The sequence below is a fragment of the Vigna unguiculata genome, chromosome 3 (assembly GCF_037176805.1).
Source record: "Vigna unguiculata cultivar grain cowpea cultivar isolate G323 ecotype 2 chromosome 3, ASM3717680v1, whole genome shotgun sequence".
NCBI lineage: Eukaryota > Viridiplantae > Streptophyta > Magnoliopsida > Fabales > Fabaceae > Vigna > Vigna unguiculata.
Genome location: NC_140794.1, coordinates 418,550 through 436,742, shown reverse-complemented (window position 1 = coordinate 436,742; position 18,193 = coordinate 418,550). Strand labels below are relative to the sequence as shown.

General features: G+C 33.6%; 2 protein-coding genes across 2 annotated transcripts; one reads left to right on the top strand and one right to left on the bottom strand.

The window, feature by feature from the left end:
- Positions 1 to 785: 785 nt before the first annotated feature.
- LOC114178399 (Translation elongation factor EF1A/initiation factor IF2gamma family protein) lies at positions 786 to 11,037 on the bottom strand. Its single transcript, XM_028064264.2, has 19 exons — positions 10,845 to 11,037; positions 10,308 to 10,349; positions 10,121 to 10,195; positions 9,117 to 9,170; positions 8,881 to 8,973; positions 8,071 to 8,182; positions 5,651 to 5,696; positions 5,457 to 5,528; positions 4,795 to 4,857; positions 4,541 to 4,695; positions 4,385 to 4,449; positions 3,671 to 3,821; positions 3,458 to 3,563; positions 3,246 to 3,381; positions 2,062 to 2,126; positions 1,813 to 1,977; positions 1,339 to 1,411; positions 1,197 to 1,256; positions 786 to 1,073 (listed from the first exon to the last, which is right to left on the bottom strand). Exons 1-18 carry the CDS (start codon positions 10,846 to 10,848, stop codon positions 1,219 to 1,221), a joined length of 1,515 nt encoding a protein of 504 aa, XP_027920065.1. The 5' UTR covers positions 10,849 to 11,037; the 3' UTR covers positions 786 to 1,073; positions 1,197 to 1,218.
- A 2,771-nt stretch (positions 11,038 to 13,808) lies between these two features.
- On the top strand, positions 13,809 to 17,675 carry LOC114176479 (Glycosyltransferase family 29 (sialyltransferase) family protein). The gene is made up of 12 exons (XM_028061528.2): positions 13,809 to 14,042; positions 14,145 to 14,218; positions 14,722 to 14,811; positions 15,033 to 15,110; positions 15,326 to 15,426; positions 15,809 to 16,001; positions 16,092 to 16,182; positions 16,269 to 16,333; positions 16,442 to 16,596; positions 16,690 to 16,771; positions 16,969 to 17,078; positions 17,260 to 17,675. Exons 1-12 carry the CDS (start codon positions 13,949 to 13,951, stop codon positions 17,453 to 17,455), a joined length of 1,329 nt encoding a protein of 442 aa, XP_027917329.1. The 5' UTR covers positions 13,809 to 13,948; the 3' UTR covers positions 17,456 to 17,675.
- The last annotated feature ends 518 nt before the right edge of the window (positions 17,676 to 18,193 follow it).

The following is an 18,193-nucleotide window of genomic DNA, read 5'->3' as shown; positions in this document are numbered from 1 at the left end:
TTGTCGCATATGATATATTACCTTAAAATTTTCAATTAAATAATTAAACAATATCTATATTAATTATTTACATAATTAAATAAATGATTATATTAATTACGTTCAGTGAATATTTGATGAATTAATTTGTTCAATAAGTCATTTGTAAAAGATAGAAGCCATGTACTAGAGAAATGAAAATAAAAATATACTATGCATAAAGATTTTAATAATGCTTAATTGTGAATGTTTGTAATATTTTATAAATTTGTCCAGTAATAATTACCGAAAGAATTCACATAAATCTTTAAAAAAATAATTGTTAGAAATATCACTTCTTAAAAGTAATTGTTAGAAATTTCACTTTTTAAAATAATATCAAATTCATAAACCTATCCTAAATAAATTTATTATCTATTCAATTTTTTGTATCATCTTTTATTGAATCACTATTAATATTTAATCCTTAATATAAACATGTTTCAACGTGAACACTAGAACTATCAAAATGGATTAAAACCCGCGAATTAACCCAGCTCACCAAGGATTCGGATCAGATTAAAAAAATAAGAAATAAAATCTACCAATGAAATTGATATACTAGCAATGTTGCGCCAAGGCAATAGCAATTTTCAACCACTTGGCATTGATATAAATTCATTATGAAATCATAAATCACAGGCTGGTGAAACCAACTAGCATATTTCCCGTTTAGCAAAATTGCATCAACAGGGCTTACTAAAAGAAATAATATCACTATCAAAATTAAATATGCTAGTCAGCTGGGACTAGAAAGTAGGCTAAAATAGTCGCAAGTTTCCACACCTAATAAGGCAGATTGATTTAAAAGCATCCATTTCAAATTTATATCTCAAGTGGCTGGCAGAAACAGCCCAGCCAATCGCAAAATACTGAAGCAGCCAGGCCTTGTTAGGCCGTATACAGTACATGGGCACCAGCAGCAACAAATAACTCTTCAATGAATACTACCAAGTAAAAGTAAAACAAATACCCAAATGAATATATGGTAAACTTGATGCTGTCAACTATGCCTCAAAGCTGCCACTCCACTAATTTGTGCACGAATTCCCGTCCTGTCCAAAAAAAAAACTTTAATATCAGTAGCCGTAATAAATTGATTTGTTATATTATCTTGAAATCATTTCCAATAATGAAGAATACTAAACAATATATAATGCATATGAAATACTATTTACCTCCGTCAAAATTGTTACAAACTCACAGACCAGTCACTTTTCCCACGGCAACAGTTTTTCCTGTAAGATGGAGTATATCATACGAATTAAACATAAATTTATATCAGAAATAAATTCACAAGACAAATTTGTTAATTGTTACCTTCAGTGCGGAGAGTGAACCTCCCAAGTTGTGGGAAATCAGAGAAATTCTCAATGCAAATAGAGTTATTAACCTGTAAGTACAATCCCAATAACAAAATGAAATTAGACTTGCATATTAGGGAGAAATCAAACCACCATCAGTAATGAACTTATCCTCTCTATTTAAGACTTTGAGAATCAGTTAAAAACATTTCATAGCCCTATGAAGCCCATACAGAGCAACACAATAAGGGTAGTCCAGCACCATAAGGTTCCTGCCATACGCAGTGCTCACGAAAGGTAGACAACCAAGTAGGTCTATAGCAGGCAGCCTCGCCTTTAAGAGGCTGATTCATGTTCCACAAGAACTTTTGACCTCCAGGTCGCATGATGAGACAACTCCCACCATTGCATTTTTTATTAATGTAAAGAAATACAATACAAAAAAATGAAAGAAAACTAGCTTCTAAATTCATAACGCTAAAAAATGTACCTGAACACGGCACACTACAACAGCGCCATTCTTCACAAAGAGAACTTTCTTTTTCAAAGGCTTCCTTGTCTTTGTATCAATTTGCTGTAAAAGTTCAACAATCTCACATTCCTCAACCACAGAGTGGATATGCAGAACAGCCTTGTACCCAGCAGTAAAAATAGCCTAAAGATTTTATACAAAAATAATGTCATTGATCAATAAGTGAACATCCAAATGCCGAGGATGAAAAAAAAAATGGATGCATACATTGTCTAGCAATTCAAGGATCACCAACTGAGCAACAAACTCAGTAACTGCTGGTATTGGATTAGCTGCAAAAGGGAAAAAACAGACCACATAAAAACAACATCCAGTAAACGTGTAATCACATGAAAACAATACATGCCATAATTTATATAATTAATAGACTATGTGTAGTCTAAATTTTAAATACTCGCCATAATTTATCCAAAGGTACCAAGTCCAGCTTAAAACAATACAATTAGTTTATGACTTATAAAATCCACAATAGATACGACATTGGTATGAAAAATCTCATGGCACAATACATTTAACATGGCTAAACTCGTCATAATGGAATCAGATATAAAAAATGAAATGAGACAAACTAGTTTTCAAACATTGCCTGAAATTATGGATCAATTATGCTTTCTAGCCCTTTTAAAAAAACATCTATAAAAATAAATAATTAAAAACATAGTAGTTAATCATGCTCCGTAGAAGCACCATTGAGCAACATCAAGTATTATAAGCATTTCAATAATATTTTATACAAAACACTACTACCAAAATTTTTATAACAAATTGATGGCTAATAAATATTATATTAATTTTTCAAAGGTCGTCACCATAACAAAAGCAGATGATGTTATAGGTTTTTTTAACTAATTTGATATAAATTAGATAGAGACCATTTTTCTGATAAAAAAACTATTAAAACAGTACAATAGTGAAAGGTTAAACAAAACTAGTTTATTATCAAGACTTTTGAAAGACTAATATAATATAATGACCTTTAACGTTAAAAAAGTAACTTGAAAGTTTGCTAGAAAAATTATGTAATGTTTCTTTAAATATATAATTCAAAGATTCTAATAAATATTAAATACTTTGAAAACTAGAAACTTGAACACGTTTTTTTTACTTTGACAGGATTAAGCACTTATTTCCTTGATTTTTATTGCTATATACTTTATTGTTTTGTTTAGGTGCAACGAACTTTTTTGCTATTAAGAATTAATGCATGAATTTTGAGTAACCTTTGAGCATTAATATAATATATAAATTGGAATGGCAGTTATCCTGCTATCTCCTATCATGTTTTTTGGACTAATCAGTATTGACAGCAATAATTAAAATATATATTCCAAATTGTAATACCATGAACATGTTTCCCAAAAATTTCAAGTGGAGGGAACAATAAACCTTACCAACACTAGACAGAACAAACCCAGTTACTATGTCTTCTTCTTCAACACCAGCTAATCTAATCCGTAAATTTTCACCAGGTCCAGCACGTTTAACACGGTCCTCGTCAATGTATATGGCAACAACTTTTACTTGATCCTGCAGTTGTTACTCATTTCATATTCAAGAAAGAATAAATGAAAAGAAAGACAGAGCTCACAACCCAAAAAGAAACCTTATTTGGCATGACCAGCAAAGAGTCTCCCTCACGAACAGAACCAGATTCAACTTTGCCCATAATAACAGTTCCCATGTCCTTAAATTTGTCAATAATGGGCATCCTATGCAAGTCAGAACCTCCCTCTTAGCAAAGTAGTCAAACTTAAAGAATAAAAGAAAAAATAAATACAAATGACCTAGGGGGGCAAGATGGTCAGAAATGCAATACCTGAAAGGACCTTTGGGATCTCGTGGTGGAACTTCAATAGCATCAAGGGCCTCGAACAAGCAAGGCCCATTCCACCATGGGCAAACACTTTTGTCCACCCTTGTTTTCATGTTTGCACCCACTAGACCAGATATTGGCAAAAACAAGACATCTGTTGAATAAAAAATTAGTAAAATAGCTTATTACACAATTCATTACACTAGTTGACATCTACACAAAATATGAAATGCCAATAGCAAGCAATGCCTTCTAACACACAGGGCTTTCCAAGTCCATTTTCATGCATTTCAAATCCTATACCATAGAGAAAATGTGTGAAATAGAAAGAGAACAACCTAAAAGCCCATGACTCTTAATTGTTTCCTAAATAAATAAAATACATAGGTGCTCACTCCATGTACAAGGTTCAAAATCGTCCTTTTAGAACTTAATACCTAGGATCTCAAACCTTCTCAACATTTCAAGCAAACAAACAATCAGGAATTCTCAAATTGCCCCAAGGTCCAGCAGTTATTACGTAACATAACTCTCTAGAAGTGACAATCAGTTCCCTCCCCCATCAAATTTTTAATTATATACATGTTCTCCATGTAAAAGCTACACAACCCACCCATTATAAATCTCACATTCACATCATCCAACAGCAGATAAATTAAAACAAAAGGAAAGAGAAATTTCAACATTTTCTCAAACAAAAGAATAAAGGCAGCTTACCTTTCTTTACATTGTATCCAGATTGCTTTAGAAATGGAACCATCTTTGACTCGATTTCCTCATACCTAGAGGTATACCAGCAGCAAGGACTCTCATTATAATTACATATAAGCACAGAAAGGATACGTGTGAATACAGCAAAAAAGTGAATAAAACCTTTCTTTTGACCACTGCACTGTAGGTTCGTCCATTTTATTAACAACAACAAGCAGCTTAGCCACACCCAGCGTTTTTGCAAGCTGGACATGCTCACGAGTTTGTCCACCTCTCTCATATCCAGTTTCAAACTCTCCCTTCCGGGCAGATATAACCTGATTGATGGGGCATAAAGCACAGATAGATCTATTATCAAATGGTTGTGAAGCACATACTTGAAATCAAGGACAAAGTCACACCACAGATCAACTAACCAAAACACCAATATCAGCTTGAGATGCACCACTAATCATATTAGGAACATAGCTTTTGTGGCCCTGCAAAAGCATTGTAGTTCAGTACTAATTGTTACCAAAGAGTAGACATATAATGGTTGAATTATCATAAAATATACAAAAACAAAATTCTTAGAATGCAAGTTCAAATCCAACTCAATTCTATAAAATTAAATAATAAATGAGATTTGCACCACATTTATATACTATAATTTGATCATATCTCTAGTGGATGTGGGATCTCAAACAACACCCTCCACCAATGACTAGACATCTCAAGTATGAGTTTTAGATATTTAGGAGTTGTCTAATTGCAGGCCAATAGCATATGACTCAATTAGCACAACAACACTCTAGGATAGACTTGGATACCATCTCTGGGTTTAGATGTAACTCAGCCTTACAAAATTGGATCGTAACTTGTAAGGTAAGTTTTGCACCTATCTATTAGAAAACCTCTAACATAACATAATTTGGTCATAACTCCTGTTAATGTGGGGATCTTCAAGAGAAACAATTGAATTAAGGGAGGGATATCTGTCAGAAAATCCTTAGTTCAAAATAGAAGAGTAACTTTAGGCAATATGCATGTCCACAATAAAGAAAACTGATGTGAGGAGTCACGCAATGCAGATACTCACAGGTGCATCCAAAATAGTAAACCTTGTTGTCTCAGTTTCAAAATGTGCTCTTCCAACTTCAACTGTTTTCCCCTGCAATTGTCACCATATTACCCTAATTATAAATACTAATCAAATCCACACAACTAAGAGAAGGCGAAAACTACATCAAAAGCAATAGATCAGCTAGCTTTCATCAGCAAATTTACGCATACCTTTACCCTCTCCTCCTCATTTGTGTCCATTATATAAGCCATATACCTAGTATATCAAATTCAAATCATTAATTTGAAACACATTAGCATCAGTTATATTCATTAAGCTGAAAGATACCCCTTTTCTCCAAAAATAAACAGAATTTCTATAAAAAAATGTAATATCTTGAAGACTCAATCGGCCATATGCCCTTATAGTTTGAACTCCTTAATACTACATAGTCATCAACAAAACGCATAAGCTAACAAAGCACCCAGGTTGATTTAAGATAACCAAATAGATAAAACACAGAATAACATTTCAAAACATGCAATGTTTCACCCACTATACTAGAGAAGCATAAGAACATATTAAGCAATGGACAATTACCAACTGTAAAAGCTTCCAACTGGATCTAGAAGAAATTCAAATTAGCATGCCACAAAGTTCATCAGGAGAGAAAGATTTCACATAAAATATTTGCATCTATTGGGTTGCAAGGAAATAAAATTTTAAGGTGGTATGCACATTATAGACCACATAAGACAATTCTCGTAACATAATTGGAAAAGTCAAACACAAGAAACATCAATCCATACAAGTCCTAATTGAATGTTCTGTTTGGATTACTATACCCATCATAGAATTTGCTCTGAGCAAACTACAGAACAGACTACATTTTTATTTACTATTTAATACATATTGACGTGACCCCAACAAGCCCAGCATCAAGACAAGGTACACCTTCAAGCCCAAGCCCATCAAGAGGCCCAATAACAAGGGGCATGCTCAAAAAGATACAATTGGGCTTTATTCAAGATGGCCCAAACTCACATGGGCTTCTCACACTCTTCACATGGGCCAAAGAAGATATGAAGATTTAGGTCTTGCTTTCTAGAATAATAAGTCAAATAATGTGTAGTTGAATTGATAAAATTGGACTTGACTAAGCCCAAAAGGAGGTGTGGCCGTGAGCTTATCAAAAGGTCCAAGGTGGACTAAGTGGAGTCAACACTCCTTCTTACACCTCATGGATCCAAAGCATCCAAGGGTTAGGAATGTTTCCTCCTTTTCCAAGGCATCATCCAATGGTCGTGAGCCTTCCTCCTTCTCCAAGCCATCTTACACCTCATGGATCCAAAGCATCCAAGGGTTAGGAATGCTTCCTCCTTTTCCAAGGCATCATCCAATGGTCGTGAGCCTTCTTCCTTCTCCAAGCCATCTTTCACGGCCAAGATTGAAGCCCATTCTCATCCAAGGGCTAAGAGTGTTTATGTGTATTTGCTTTCATATAAAAGCCTAAATTTTAATCACTCTTGAATTTTAAACAATAGATGTCTAGTGTTGAGAGTACTCCACTCCTATTGCCTTTTGAGAGTCACTTGAGCTAGAGGAGTGGAGTACTCTCAACACTAGGCATATATTGCTTAAAATTCAAGAGTGATTACAATAGCCTAAAATTTAGGCTTTTATATGAAAGCAAATACACATAAGCACTCTTAGACCTTGGATAAGAATGGGCTACAATCTTGGCCGTGAAAGATGGCTTGGAGAAGGAGGAAGGCTCACGGCCATTAGATGATGCCTTGGAAAAGGAAAAAGCATTCCTAACCCTTGATGCTTTGGATCCATGAGGTGTAGGAAGGAGTGTTGACTTCCACTTAGTCCACCTTGGACCTTTTGATAAGCTCACGGCCACACCTCCTTTTGGGCTTAGTCAAGCCCAATTTTATCAATTCAACTACACATTGTTTGACTTCTTATTCTAGAAAGCAAGACCTAAACAATGGGCCAATCTTATTGTTATTCTATTGCTCTTTGATACTCCTTTTCAAATCTTCACATCTTCTTTGGCCCATGTGAAGAGTGTGAGAAGCCCATGTGGGTTTGGGCCATCTTGAATGAAGCCCAATTGGATCTTTTTGAGCATGCCCCTTGTTATTGGACCTCTTGATGGGCTTGGGCTTGAAGGTGTACCTTGTCTTGATGATGGGCTTGTTGGGGTCACATCACATATTCATTCCTATCTAGTTTAATCTAATTACAGCATGTAATGGCCCAGCCCATTAAATGTTGTAATAATTACTTGATTACTTTATAAAGGATAAAGTAGCTTTATCTGAGCTAAATTCGTACAGGAGATCTAGAAGTACTGAGAAAGTTCATCGAAATTAAGACAAATAAGCTACCTCAGTTTTATGTATCATCTCATTGCACAACACCCAACTTTTTTTACACAATCACCCAAATATTAAATAGCTGAAAGTAATTGTACTTGCTGAAAAACGACTATCACATTTAATATAGAATGGGTCAATAAGGCAAGCTAACTCAAACATGTAACACCTTAAGACCCAAGTAGCGATAAATAGATTGAGACAGCAATGCAGCATTGGAAAACAGGACACTTTTAATCAAAAAACAAAGTGAATGAGCTTACCAACTTTCTCGACTTTTGTCCTTGGCCTCTTTCTCGTATTTTTGAATAGTCCGTTCATCAACTTGACCACTAAGGAAAAGTATCTGGCCTCCAGTTGTAGACTTACCAGCATCTAGAAGATGACATACATGAATAAATTACTTACATAAGAAGATTATAAAGAAAGTGTGCACTCTCTAATTGAAGCGATGCCTTCCTGTTCCTCATTCCACTCAGCTAACATATGTTTAGGCAGTTACAAAAAAAAAAACCTCATGCATATTCCCTTCCAACCAAGCCCCATTGCTCTTATGATGTGAGTCAATAAGCCCTGACTTTCCGTACATTTTCCTAATGGACTACAGTGATAAGACTATGCTGTGTATTTATCATCTTGCAAATTTAGTATGTGTTCAGATTAGCCTCTTTTGTGCTCAAACCAGCTTATAATCAAAAGTGTACCTACCTAGAAAGCATAAAAAAGTATTCTCCCAAGTTAGTCCAACTCTAACGAATCATAGATCAATAACCACATGAATACAAGTAGAATTGAAAGCATGCAATCCAAGTCTAGAGACATTCTTTATTCTCCTTCAGCCATGAAAAGCAAAAACATTTAAGAAGTTGATAACCAGAAAACAGAGGCAACAAATATCCTCTAGTTCATGGTCAACTTCTAAATGACCATTTAATTCTATAACGCACAAGGTAGATACAATGCCTGATACTCCTAAGCAAGTGAATGGTTGTCAAATGTTTAAGGCTGATCAGATAACATTAGGAAAACCTGGTAACTCGTACTGATAAATCATGTGGAATTATTCAACTTACCAACATGGCCAATAAACACTACATTCAAGTGCCTTTTAGTTGCCTCTGGCTCCTCTTCTTCTTCTTGAACGGGAGGAATCTCCTTATCTTTCACTGCAAATCAATGTCATGGAATGATCACACGAAAATGGAAGTTTGCATCTTTATTGACAATGAGCTGTATAATTCTGAATGAGCAATCAAATGCAAACTATGTATATGATTGCATACTTGGAAACTAAATAATTTCCCCATACCTATTGGCTCAGGCTCAGGCTGTTGAGCCTGTTCTTCAACTTCTTGCTTAGGATCTGAAAACACCAAGATGAAATTATTATATGATGCCCTCCATCTCCATCGTTAACTTATATAGGCAGCAAGCAAGTGAAACGACCAATACAACAATCAAATTAATGATAGATGATACGAAATTGTTCAATCATATTTTTTCAATGGTCAGAATATAACCAGATGATTACATTCACAAAGTGGGGCAACTAACTAATTGCATACAATTCAGAACAATATCAGCCATGGGCAAGACAAAGTAGAGCTTATTTGACATGAAACTATGTTGTGACATTATTATGTGTATTATAGCTACCCAGCGTTGTAAAATGGCAGTATCAAGGTGAAATGGTGAGGCATATTTTTTGCAAGCGACCACAGGCAATTTGTAATGGGAGGCCCACTTTGGCGGTGCCATGGGCTGCAATGGCATGTTTATATAGTGGAATTTTTGCATCCACCATAGATAACACTACAAATACCAATCGTACACCATTCATTCAAAGAAGTAAGCTGATATAACCAAAATACTAATAATCACCATATGTACAGGAGTATAACAAGGGACCTGACGAAAAGGGATGGAAAGAGACACAAAAATTCCTCTTCCGACTTGTACAATACCTTTTAAGAGCAAGGGATGGAAAGAGAAGCAAAAATTCCTCTTCCTACTTCTACAATACTTTTTAAGAGCATCATTATGATAATAACTTTCTATATCAAAACAACCTTTCCAAACAAGAGAGTTCATACACGACTGAAATTAAAACGGAATGGAAGGTGCTGTGGTGCATAACATTAACAAACGTAGAAGTATAATAAATAAGTTGATTTCAGGACAAAAAATAAAAATGACAATACTTTTTTACAACCACAAAGAATCTTGAAGTATAACTACGTAAGAGTTTAGAATCGATCAGATTTAATTTCCATAAAATATGAACACAGAATCAACCACTTTCTTACAACCAACCTTCATCCATCTTATCAGATTTCTCAACTGCTTCCGGCCTTCCATCCTCTGGATTTACCACCCCGTTGTTGTCTTCTGCTTATCACAAATTCACAACCAACATTGGAAAAAATAAAGATTAAAATAAAGCAGTACAAATACAAGCTAAAAGGAATAAATACGAAAAAATCAGTAGCCTATGGATTACCTGCTGATTCAAGCTGTAAAGAACGGATGTCCTCCTCAATATCTATCATTCAAAAAAAAGATACATAAATTTTTCCTCCAATCCCCAATTCCTTATAACCTCGAAGCAGAACTCTTTTGTTTCATTCAAGAAAAGCAAGAATTCACTTGTTTGCCAAAATCACTCTCCAGTGTGAACGAAAACTAGAAGAATTATAAATCAAGAAACTAACCCATGGCATGCAACTCAGCTTACTGCAACAAAATTTCACTTACGGCCAAGAGAAGTTAACAAGATTGAAATACGAACAAAATACTACACAGTATATTTGTAAAAGTAAAATAGAACATCACAAGCCCGAACTCAATCAATTGAACTTGAACAGAGAGAAAAGCAGAAAGGCAAAAGAAAATCGCGGTGATTGTCGCCGATCGGTAGAGTTAACCGTGAAAGATCTACGAAAAGCGAGAACATGCAGATCTAAAGGAAAGAGGGGAAGGATTGAGGAAATAGAGGGAAAAAGGAATCGATATCGGAAATGAGATGAAGAGAACGTACCCATGGCGATAGGGATTGTATAGTGGCTGCAAGGGTTTCGGCGAGACGCAACGCAACTGAGAAGCAAAGAGTTAAAAAACGAAAGGACAAAGGAGGCGTGAGGTTTTGTAGTGCTGCTACCTTTTATCTTTTCTTTCTCTGTCTTCTGTTATTTTTCTTTTCCCTTTCCCTTTTGTAATTGCCCTATTTGCTGCGCCTTAATTTCATATTTATAAGATTCTCTAGTATTTAGTGTTGTACGTGTGTCATGTAATATAATTTTACGCGCAGATATTTTCATATTTAGTTTAAGGTTTAAATTTGATTATAGATCTTGGATAGAATTAATTCTTTTTTTTTTAGATAATTGATTCTAAATTGAGGTGAATTTTGCGTTGGATCAAACAATTCATTACCAAACTTACCAAACTGTCATTAAAATCAATGTTTTAGTTTTTAAATCATAAAAATACATAATTATTGTAATTAAGATAATTACATTACATTGAATTCTTTTTATTAAATTAATTAACTATCTCGTTAATTATTAATTTTGCTTTCATAAGACATCAATTCGCTAAAATATATAAAAAATATATATAATTACAATGAAATGTCCTATAATTATAATTATTGTAATCTAATGTGGAATGTTTATTGTATGGATTACAAGTGTATTGAACCATAAAAAATAAACATTTTCTTTACAATTATTATCATACTGATGTTGACGTTGGTTCTGGTTAAAGTAAATCATAATAACTTTAGATTTTTTTTTTTTGAAATTATATTATAACCATTTTATGATTGTCTACTGTAAAAAAAAGATGTTTCTAAAATATTTATGGAAAGTATATCAAGTTTTGAAATAATAAGCTTTATGTGTAACTTAAGAGAAAATTATTAATTTTTAGTGTAATAAAATGTATACTTGTTATTATCAATTTTATTATCTCATTTATGCAAATCTAAGAATAAGGTAGGTATTGTTACTAAGATTCAGAATGTGAAATTTAGAAAGGTGATAATATTTAAATGGTTTGAATGTTCTTAATAGTTGAAATCGAATCCCGCATTGTTTAAAAGAAAAATATTTACATATTCGACTCGCAAATTAACAAAAAAACTTTAGAATTTGTGAGAACATGAACGTGAGTATGAGAATGTGATTGTGCTACTACTCCATAGGGGAATAGTATACTATAAAGACAATAGAGGTTTGTTTTGAACACGCAAAAGAGAAAAAACAATAGAATTCCGAAGTTGAGAAAGAGAAAAAGAGGTAGAAAGGAAAAGAAGCATAGAATTATATCATCATACACATAAAGGGAAAACGAAAAGCTAATAAAACAGAAACTACAACAAAATGCTAAAGGTCGAGAAAAAAAAAATTGCGTTAGGCAACCCATAGAGCAAAGGAAGGTTAAGACTTTTATCAAATACCACCTATATTAATAAGAGTTATGGACATATGAATCTGTCACAAAATAAAAGATAATGAAAATTTCCATTTTTTAATAAATCAAATAACAGTAATATATTATTTAACCAGATTAATCATATATTCGGTTGATATATGGTTTGATGGTGCATAAGCATGATTTATCTTTTGTTGTCAAATAATACATTTTTTTTTTCACCCACCTACACAATGACGTTGTAGAATGGAAGGTCATCATCATTGAAGCATGCTACTTTTGTGAAAATTTTCCTCCTGTAGTCAACTATGATGATCCCTACATTTTGGAAATGAAGATTATTTGTTGCCTTTGTGATTGCTAAAGTGTTTAGGTCTATTGGATTGTGGGACTCATTTTCAAAGTGATTGTGTGAGATTTTGCTATTGGAACAGAGTTCAATGATTACTTCTGAAGTAGTTTTGGAATCGTATTATCTCCACGTCATCATAAGTTTGAGCTCAGATTCTCTGCAAGTTTGCATGATGTTGCACACGGAGTTGTTTATTCTTGTGTGTTTATTATAAACAATTTGTTCACTCATATTTATTGTCTAACTTAACTAAAAATAACTCTCTTGTTTATATTTCTTACTTTGATCTAGTTCAAAAAATCATATTTGTTTTTAATATGTTTGTACTTAAAACTTATAAACTATAAAGAATTGCCAATATTACTTAAACTTATATAATTTATTGTTTTTACTAATATAATTAAATAAAACAAAGTTAATTAATTCTTACACTTTACTATTTAAAAAAAATGTTAATTTTCTTTATGCGGGTTGTAAGTCAACCTGTAAATTCTTAAGTCAAATATTATGTGGTACGAGTTACGAGTTAGAAAAATTTGTTTTACTTTTCATAATCCAAATTTAAAATATACCAAAATGGGACACACTAATCTACATTGTTATTATAATTAATATGTTGATTTACTTAAAAATATTTTGTTATTTTGATTTGTTATATATATATTGAGTAACCTAAACACGGAACAAAGTGAACATTTTTTTATTCATCACGGATCTGAATTTGAATATGAATTTTTGGTAACCAACTTATAGGTCATATTACAAATCCATATCACTCTGAAATCACAGAACTTGCAGCCACTTTAGTTTGGGGTGATAAAGTATGATTTAATTGGTGTAGTTCTTGTGGATTAGTAAAAAAATCACATGCACCAAATCATAAACACCATCTCTCACCAAAAGTCATAGGATGAACAACTTTATGTATATTAAAAAGGAACATTCATTTAAACGATCAATTAAACCTAAGTTAAATTATATCTTATATTTTTTTTTTAAATTAAAAAATTAAGACAAGGTAAAAATTGGTCGCTCAAATATCACATGTTTTTAAAAATTGTAATTTAAAAATATAGAGAATAAATGTTTATATTTCTTAATTAATTAATTAATATGGCATATTCCTAGATTATGCGATAAGTAATGGAGCAAGAGTAATTAACTTTCCCAAAAACCCAAAAGTTTAGTTTGAATTAAATAACCCAATAAAAGCAATAGAACACGCAATTAGCTTCGCACAGGTAAAGATTTGAAGTGTGAATTGGAGTGTGTGTGGAACAGATGTTGATACTACTATCGCAATAATCACTCCGTAGATAAACCCCAATTCGATTTGTCGGCAACTCAATAATCCGATGAGGGTTCTGCAACTCGGTTTGTTTCTCGCTTTGGCATGTGGATTTGCAGCCATTTCCATCTACATCACCGGCCTCTCTGATCCTTTTGTATGTATGTATGTATTTACCTGTATCTTCTTCATATTGCAAGAGTTTTCTTCAACCGCGTTAAATCTAACAATAATAATAATAATAACAATGCAACCGCACGCAGATCCTGGTTATCGCCTCACAGATGAAGACACCGAAGCACTGTTTTCGCTGCACGACACTTTTCAGAAGTGTGTGGTGAGGTTTTCCTCCGTTTCTTTGGTTTTTGTTTCCCTCCGCATCAAAGCTAGTTTTGTTTTTTGGTTTCTACGCTGCTACATTTTCCTTCAAACTAAGCTTATTGGCGGCTGTTGTTTCCTTGTACAACATACAGTGCTGTTGCGTTATGTAAGAATGTCATGAATAGGGATTTGGGTAGAGTTTGTTAACCTGAATTCTAGTTTGGTTCCAAATGGACGCTACCACGTAAAACAAGATCTTTGCTCATTGAAGAATAGTTCGATACGAAGTGCACTGATATTGAGTATTGGACCTCTGATAGTGCTGGTTTTTAATGCTAAAAACTGTTATATTTTCTTTTGAAGGAATATTATTTTTTGCTTTTAATTGCCCTTCTGTGTGGTATTTATGTTGGAGTAGTTTGTAGTTGTTTTGTTTCAATGTGTTTTCTTACAGTTTCAACACTTTATTCTTCTTTTAGATCTTATATTCTAAGTGTGGGTTCTTTGAGTTATATGCAGAGTGCAAATGGACTTGGCCTAAAAGCAACTAGGGGAGCAGATTATTGCCAAACCACAATAAATTTTCCCAGTGACACTATCCCAAAATGGGTAAATGTTCCGAATCATTCGCTGAGCATATTGTTGTGCATGAAGGAAGAAAAAATGCTGCATATGTGATTTTGTAACATGTGTCAGTTTTTATAACCTACGAGTTGGAGGGAAATAACTTCCTCCAATTCAGAAGTATGTGTAGTGATATAATCACATGGTTTAAATGAAGTTAAACAATTAACCAATTTTTTGACATCTGGCGTTTTCTGCATTAACAGAAAGATCCAAAAACTGGAGAACTTGAAGCTCTGTCTTTTGATTTTGATCTATGTGAAGCTGTCGCTTCATGGGAGCAGGTAAGCAACTTAGTCTCCGTTTTTTTGATTGTGACTTGTCGGAAATCTACCATTTCTTTGTTATTATATACATCTCGATACTTTTGATATCCTGTTTGATTAATATACGAGAGTTTTTAACTACCCTTGCCAGTCTAGACATTAATGGCAACTTCCTTTCATTAATTTTTTTTTTTAAACTGTAAAAGGAATAATGTCCTGAAATGATTTCTCAGGTGCGGAACAGTACCACTATCCTCACCAAGGAATTCATTGATTCTTTACCAAATGGATGGGAGGAATATGCTTGGCGTAGGATCAATAAAGGAATACAGCTGTAAGTAATGTGCCTCTCAATTCTACTGAAAATTTAGTTAATTATGAAATAATGGTATCCTATAAGAATGACCGCCAAACTAAATTCCATTTTAGTTCATTTAGGATACTCTGTCAATTTGTCAGCCCTAAGACATTTATAAATTGGCTGTTGAGAAGCAAACATATGCTGTTGTTGAGTAGATAAAACTTTGTCCGAGTTATCTACTTCACTCTACTCAATTGCTATATACAACATATGTTACTCAAAATAAAGCATAGATATCATGTTCCATGTTTAATATATATAATTTATATTTAGTTATGGACTTAAAGTCAGGTTCTTGTTTAGCAGGAATTAAAATTAGTGTGAAGTCTCAGAATAGGATCTCTTTGTGTTGCAGAAACCGTTGTGAGAATAAGACCTTGTGCATGGAGAAACTTTCACTAGTTCTCCCCGAAACACCACCATACTTCCCAAGGCAGTTTGGGCGTTGTGCCGTTATTGGTAATTCAGGAGACCTCTTGAAAACAAAATTTGGAAACGAGATAGATGGTTATGAAGTTGTCATTAGAGAAAATGGTGCTCCAATTCAGGTTTGTCATTCAACAGGTTGCTTCTTATGTTCTTTTGATTTTATCCCGAAAATTAAGATCTCTACCACTTAATATTGTTTATGACTACAGAATTACACTGATTATGTGGGTAGGAAAAGCACATTTCGCCTTCTAAACAGAGGATCCGCCAAAGCGCTAGATAAAGTTGTAGAGTTAGATGGTATTGGCACTTGTTATCACGAGCTCCACTTGCTGCAATGTGATTATGAGTCACTATATTCTTACTAAAAGTTGCTTTTTCTGCAGAACAAAGAAAAGAAGTGTTGATAATAAAAACAACAATTCATGATATCATGAACAAAATGATTCGGGTATAGTTCCTTGTCAAAGGAAACCACCTTCTAAAACAACTAATTTGTATTTCTTCGTCACACGTTCTATTTTCCATTGCAAAGCAATTGATTTTTTGTCTTCTGCAGGAGGTTCCTATAAAAAATCCTGTGTACCTCATGCTAGGAGCATCCTTTGGCTCAGCAGCAAAAGGAACTGGACTTAAGGCTCTTGAATTTGCTCTCTCTATGTGCGATTCAGTGGATATGTATGGTTTCACTGTAGATCCTGGTTATAAAGAATGGTATTATATTTTCTAATAGCAATGAGTATCACTGGCTAAATACGTCTTTCTTTGGTTTACAATTACCTGATCAATAATCCTTATTTCTCGTAGGACAAGGTATTTCTCTGAATCCCGGCAAGGCCATACCCCATTGCATGGAAGAGCTTACTACCAGATGATGGAATGCTTGGGGGTAAGTAAGCCATACTTGTGGAGGTCATACTTAAGCCATATATTTTCCACATTATTTGCTGATAATTATGTTAAAAGTTAAAGTTTCATAAGCAAGAATGTATATTCCTTGTTGAATTTAATACTCACTAATACAAGTATAATCGCGTTTCTTATTTTTCAAATCATTGATTTCTTCTATCTGGTCCCATTTTCAAGCTTATCAGAATTCATTCTCCCATGCGAGCTGATCCTAATCGTGTTGTAAAATGGGTTCCGAGCCACCATATTATAAGAGCTGCTAGAATTGCATCGGAGAAATTACTGAGGTAAATGATTTTCCCCCATTGTTGCAAGTCTCTTAATATCTCATGGCCTGTCCACAATTGTGTTTCTGCACACTGAACATGACATGATATTTATGTTGTTCAATATTAATTGAGCTTACTGTGAGTACAGAAGGTTGAATCCGATAGTATTTGGAGGCTCTAAAGTTTATGGTTTTTACAGGAGAGTTGGAGCAGGATCTGAAGATCCACTGAGTGTATGCTCCATAATTGGGAAGCAAGTAAAAAGAAATCTAAATGCAGTTTCGAAGCTCAGAAAGGCGGCACTTGATCATTTAAGGTATGTGAAGAGAACAACAATGTATCCCCTAGAGCATAGTCCTGGACATGGGTCGCTTTGCACTGTACCAACTGATTAAACTGTACTGAGATTCTATTCGTTTAGATTTGGTGGAAATCAAGGAAATTTATTTAGTTATTCTCATTCTTTTCTTCTTTCTGTTTTGAAACCTTTAAAGGACATAGATTGGTTAGGGAGAGGATTGCAGAAAAACTGCGAGAAAATGTTGAGGTATCTGTAATGCCTTGCTGAATTATAACAATTTTAGCTGGAATGAATAACTTTTGTTTTTCTTTAAACATTTAACCTCCATAACTTCAGTAAGTTTGACATGTTCGTGTTTATGCCTTGCTTGTAGTTTACGGACTTTAGTTTTTATCAATTTGATTTTATAAACTTGATTTTGGTTAGATCTGAGTTTGAAGTAACATGACTTATTTTCGGATACTTAGATTAGATAATTGCGATGTTCACAAAATAAATATTGTTTGGATTATATTAATTGAAATCTCTTTTAATCTTATAATTTAATAGACATGATTTAGTTTTATAATAAAATGGGTTTGAAATTTGAATGCAGATTAAATATTGAAATGGTGCTTATGCGGTGAAGTAATTAGAGTACTTAATTTTAAATAGCTAATATAATAACAAATTGTTGGTCCTCGTGTTATTGAACTTATTTCCTTAAACAAAGTTTCTAATTCGAGAATTATCCGAGGAGAATTTTACTAAAGCTAGATAACTAAGTTTCTTAACAAAAAAATAGTCATTGGTAAAATTAGTTATTATTCTTTATCAAGAATATGATCACCCA

Excerpts from the sequence above, each read along its gene's own strand:
- LOC114178399 (XM_028064264.2), bottom strand. Across the intron at positions 9,171-10,120 it reads ATCTGATAAGATGGATGAAG|ATCCTAAGCAAGAAGTTGAA; the intron begins GTTGGTTGTAAG and ends TGGTGTTTTCAG. Across the intron at positions 1,257-1,338 it reads GTTCACTCTCCGCACTGAAG|GAAAAACTGTTGCCGTGGGA; the intron begins GTAACAATTAAC and ends TCCATCTTACAG.
- LOC114176479 (XM_028061528.2), top strand. The coding sequence starts at position 13,949 with ATGAGGGTTCTGCAACTCGGTTTGTTTCTCGCTTTGGCATGTGGATTT. Across the intron at positions 15,111-15,325 it reads CTGTCGCTTCATGGGAGCAG|GTGCGGAACAGTACCACTAT; the intron begins GTAAGCAACTTA and ends ATGATTTCTCAG. Across the intron at positions 17,079-17,259 it reads GCATCGGAGAAATTACTGAG|GAGAGTTGGAGCAGGATCTG; the intron begins GTAAATGATTTT and ends TGGTTTTTACAG.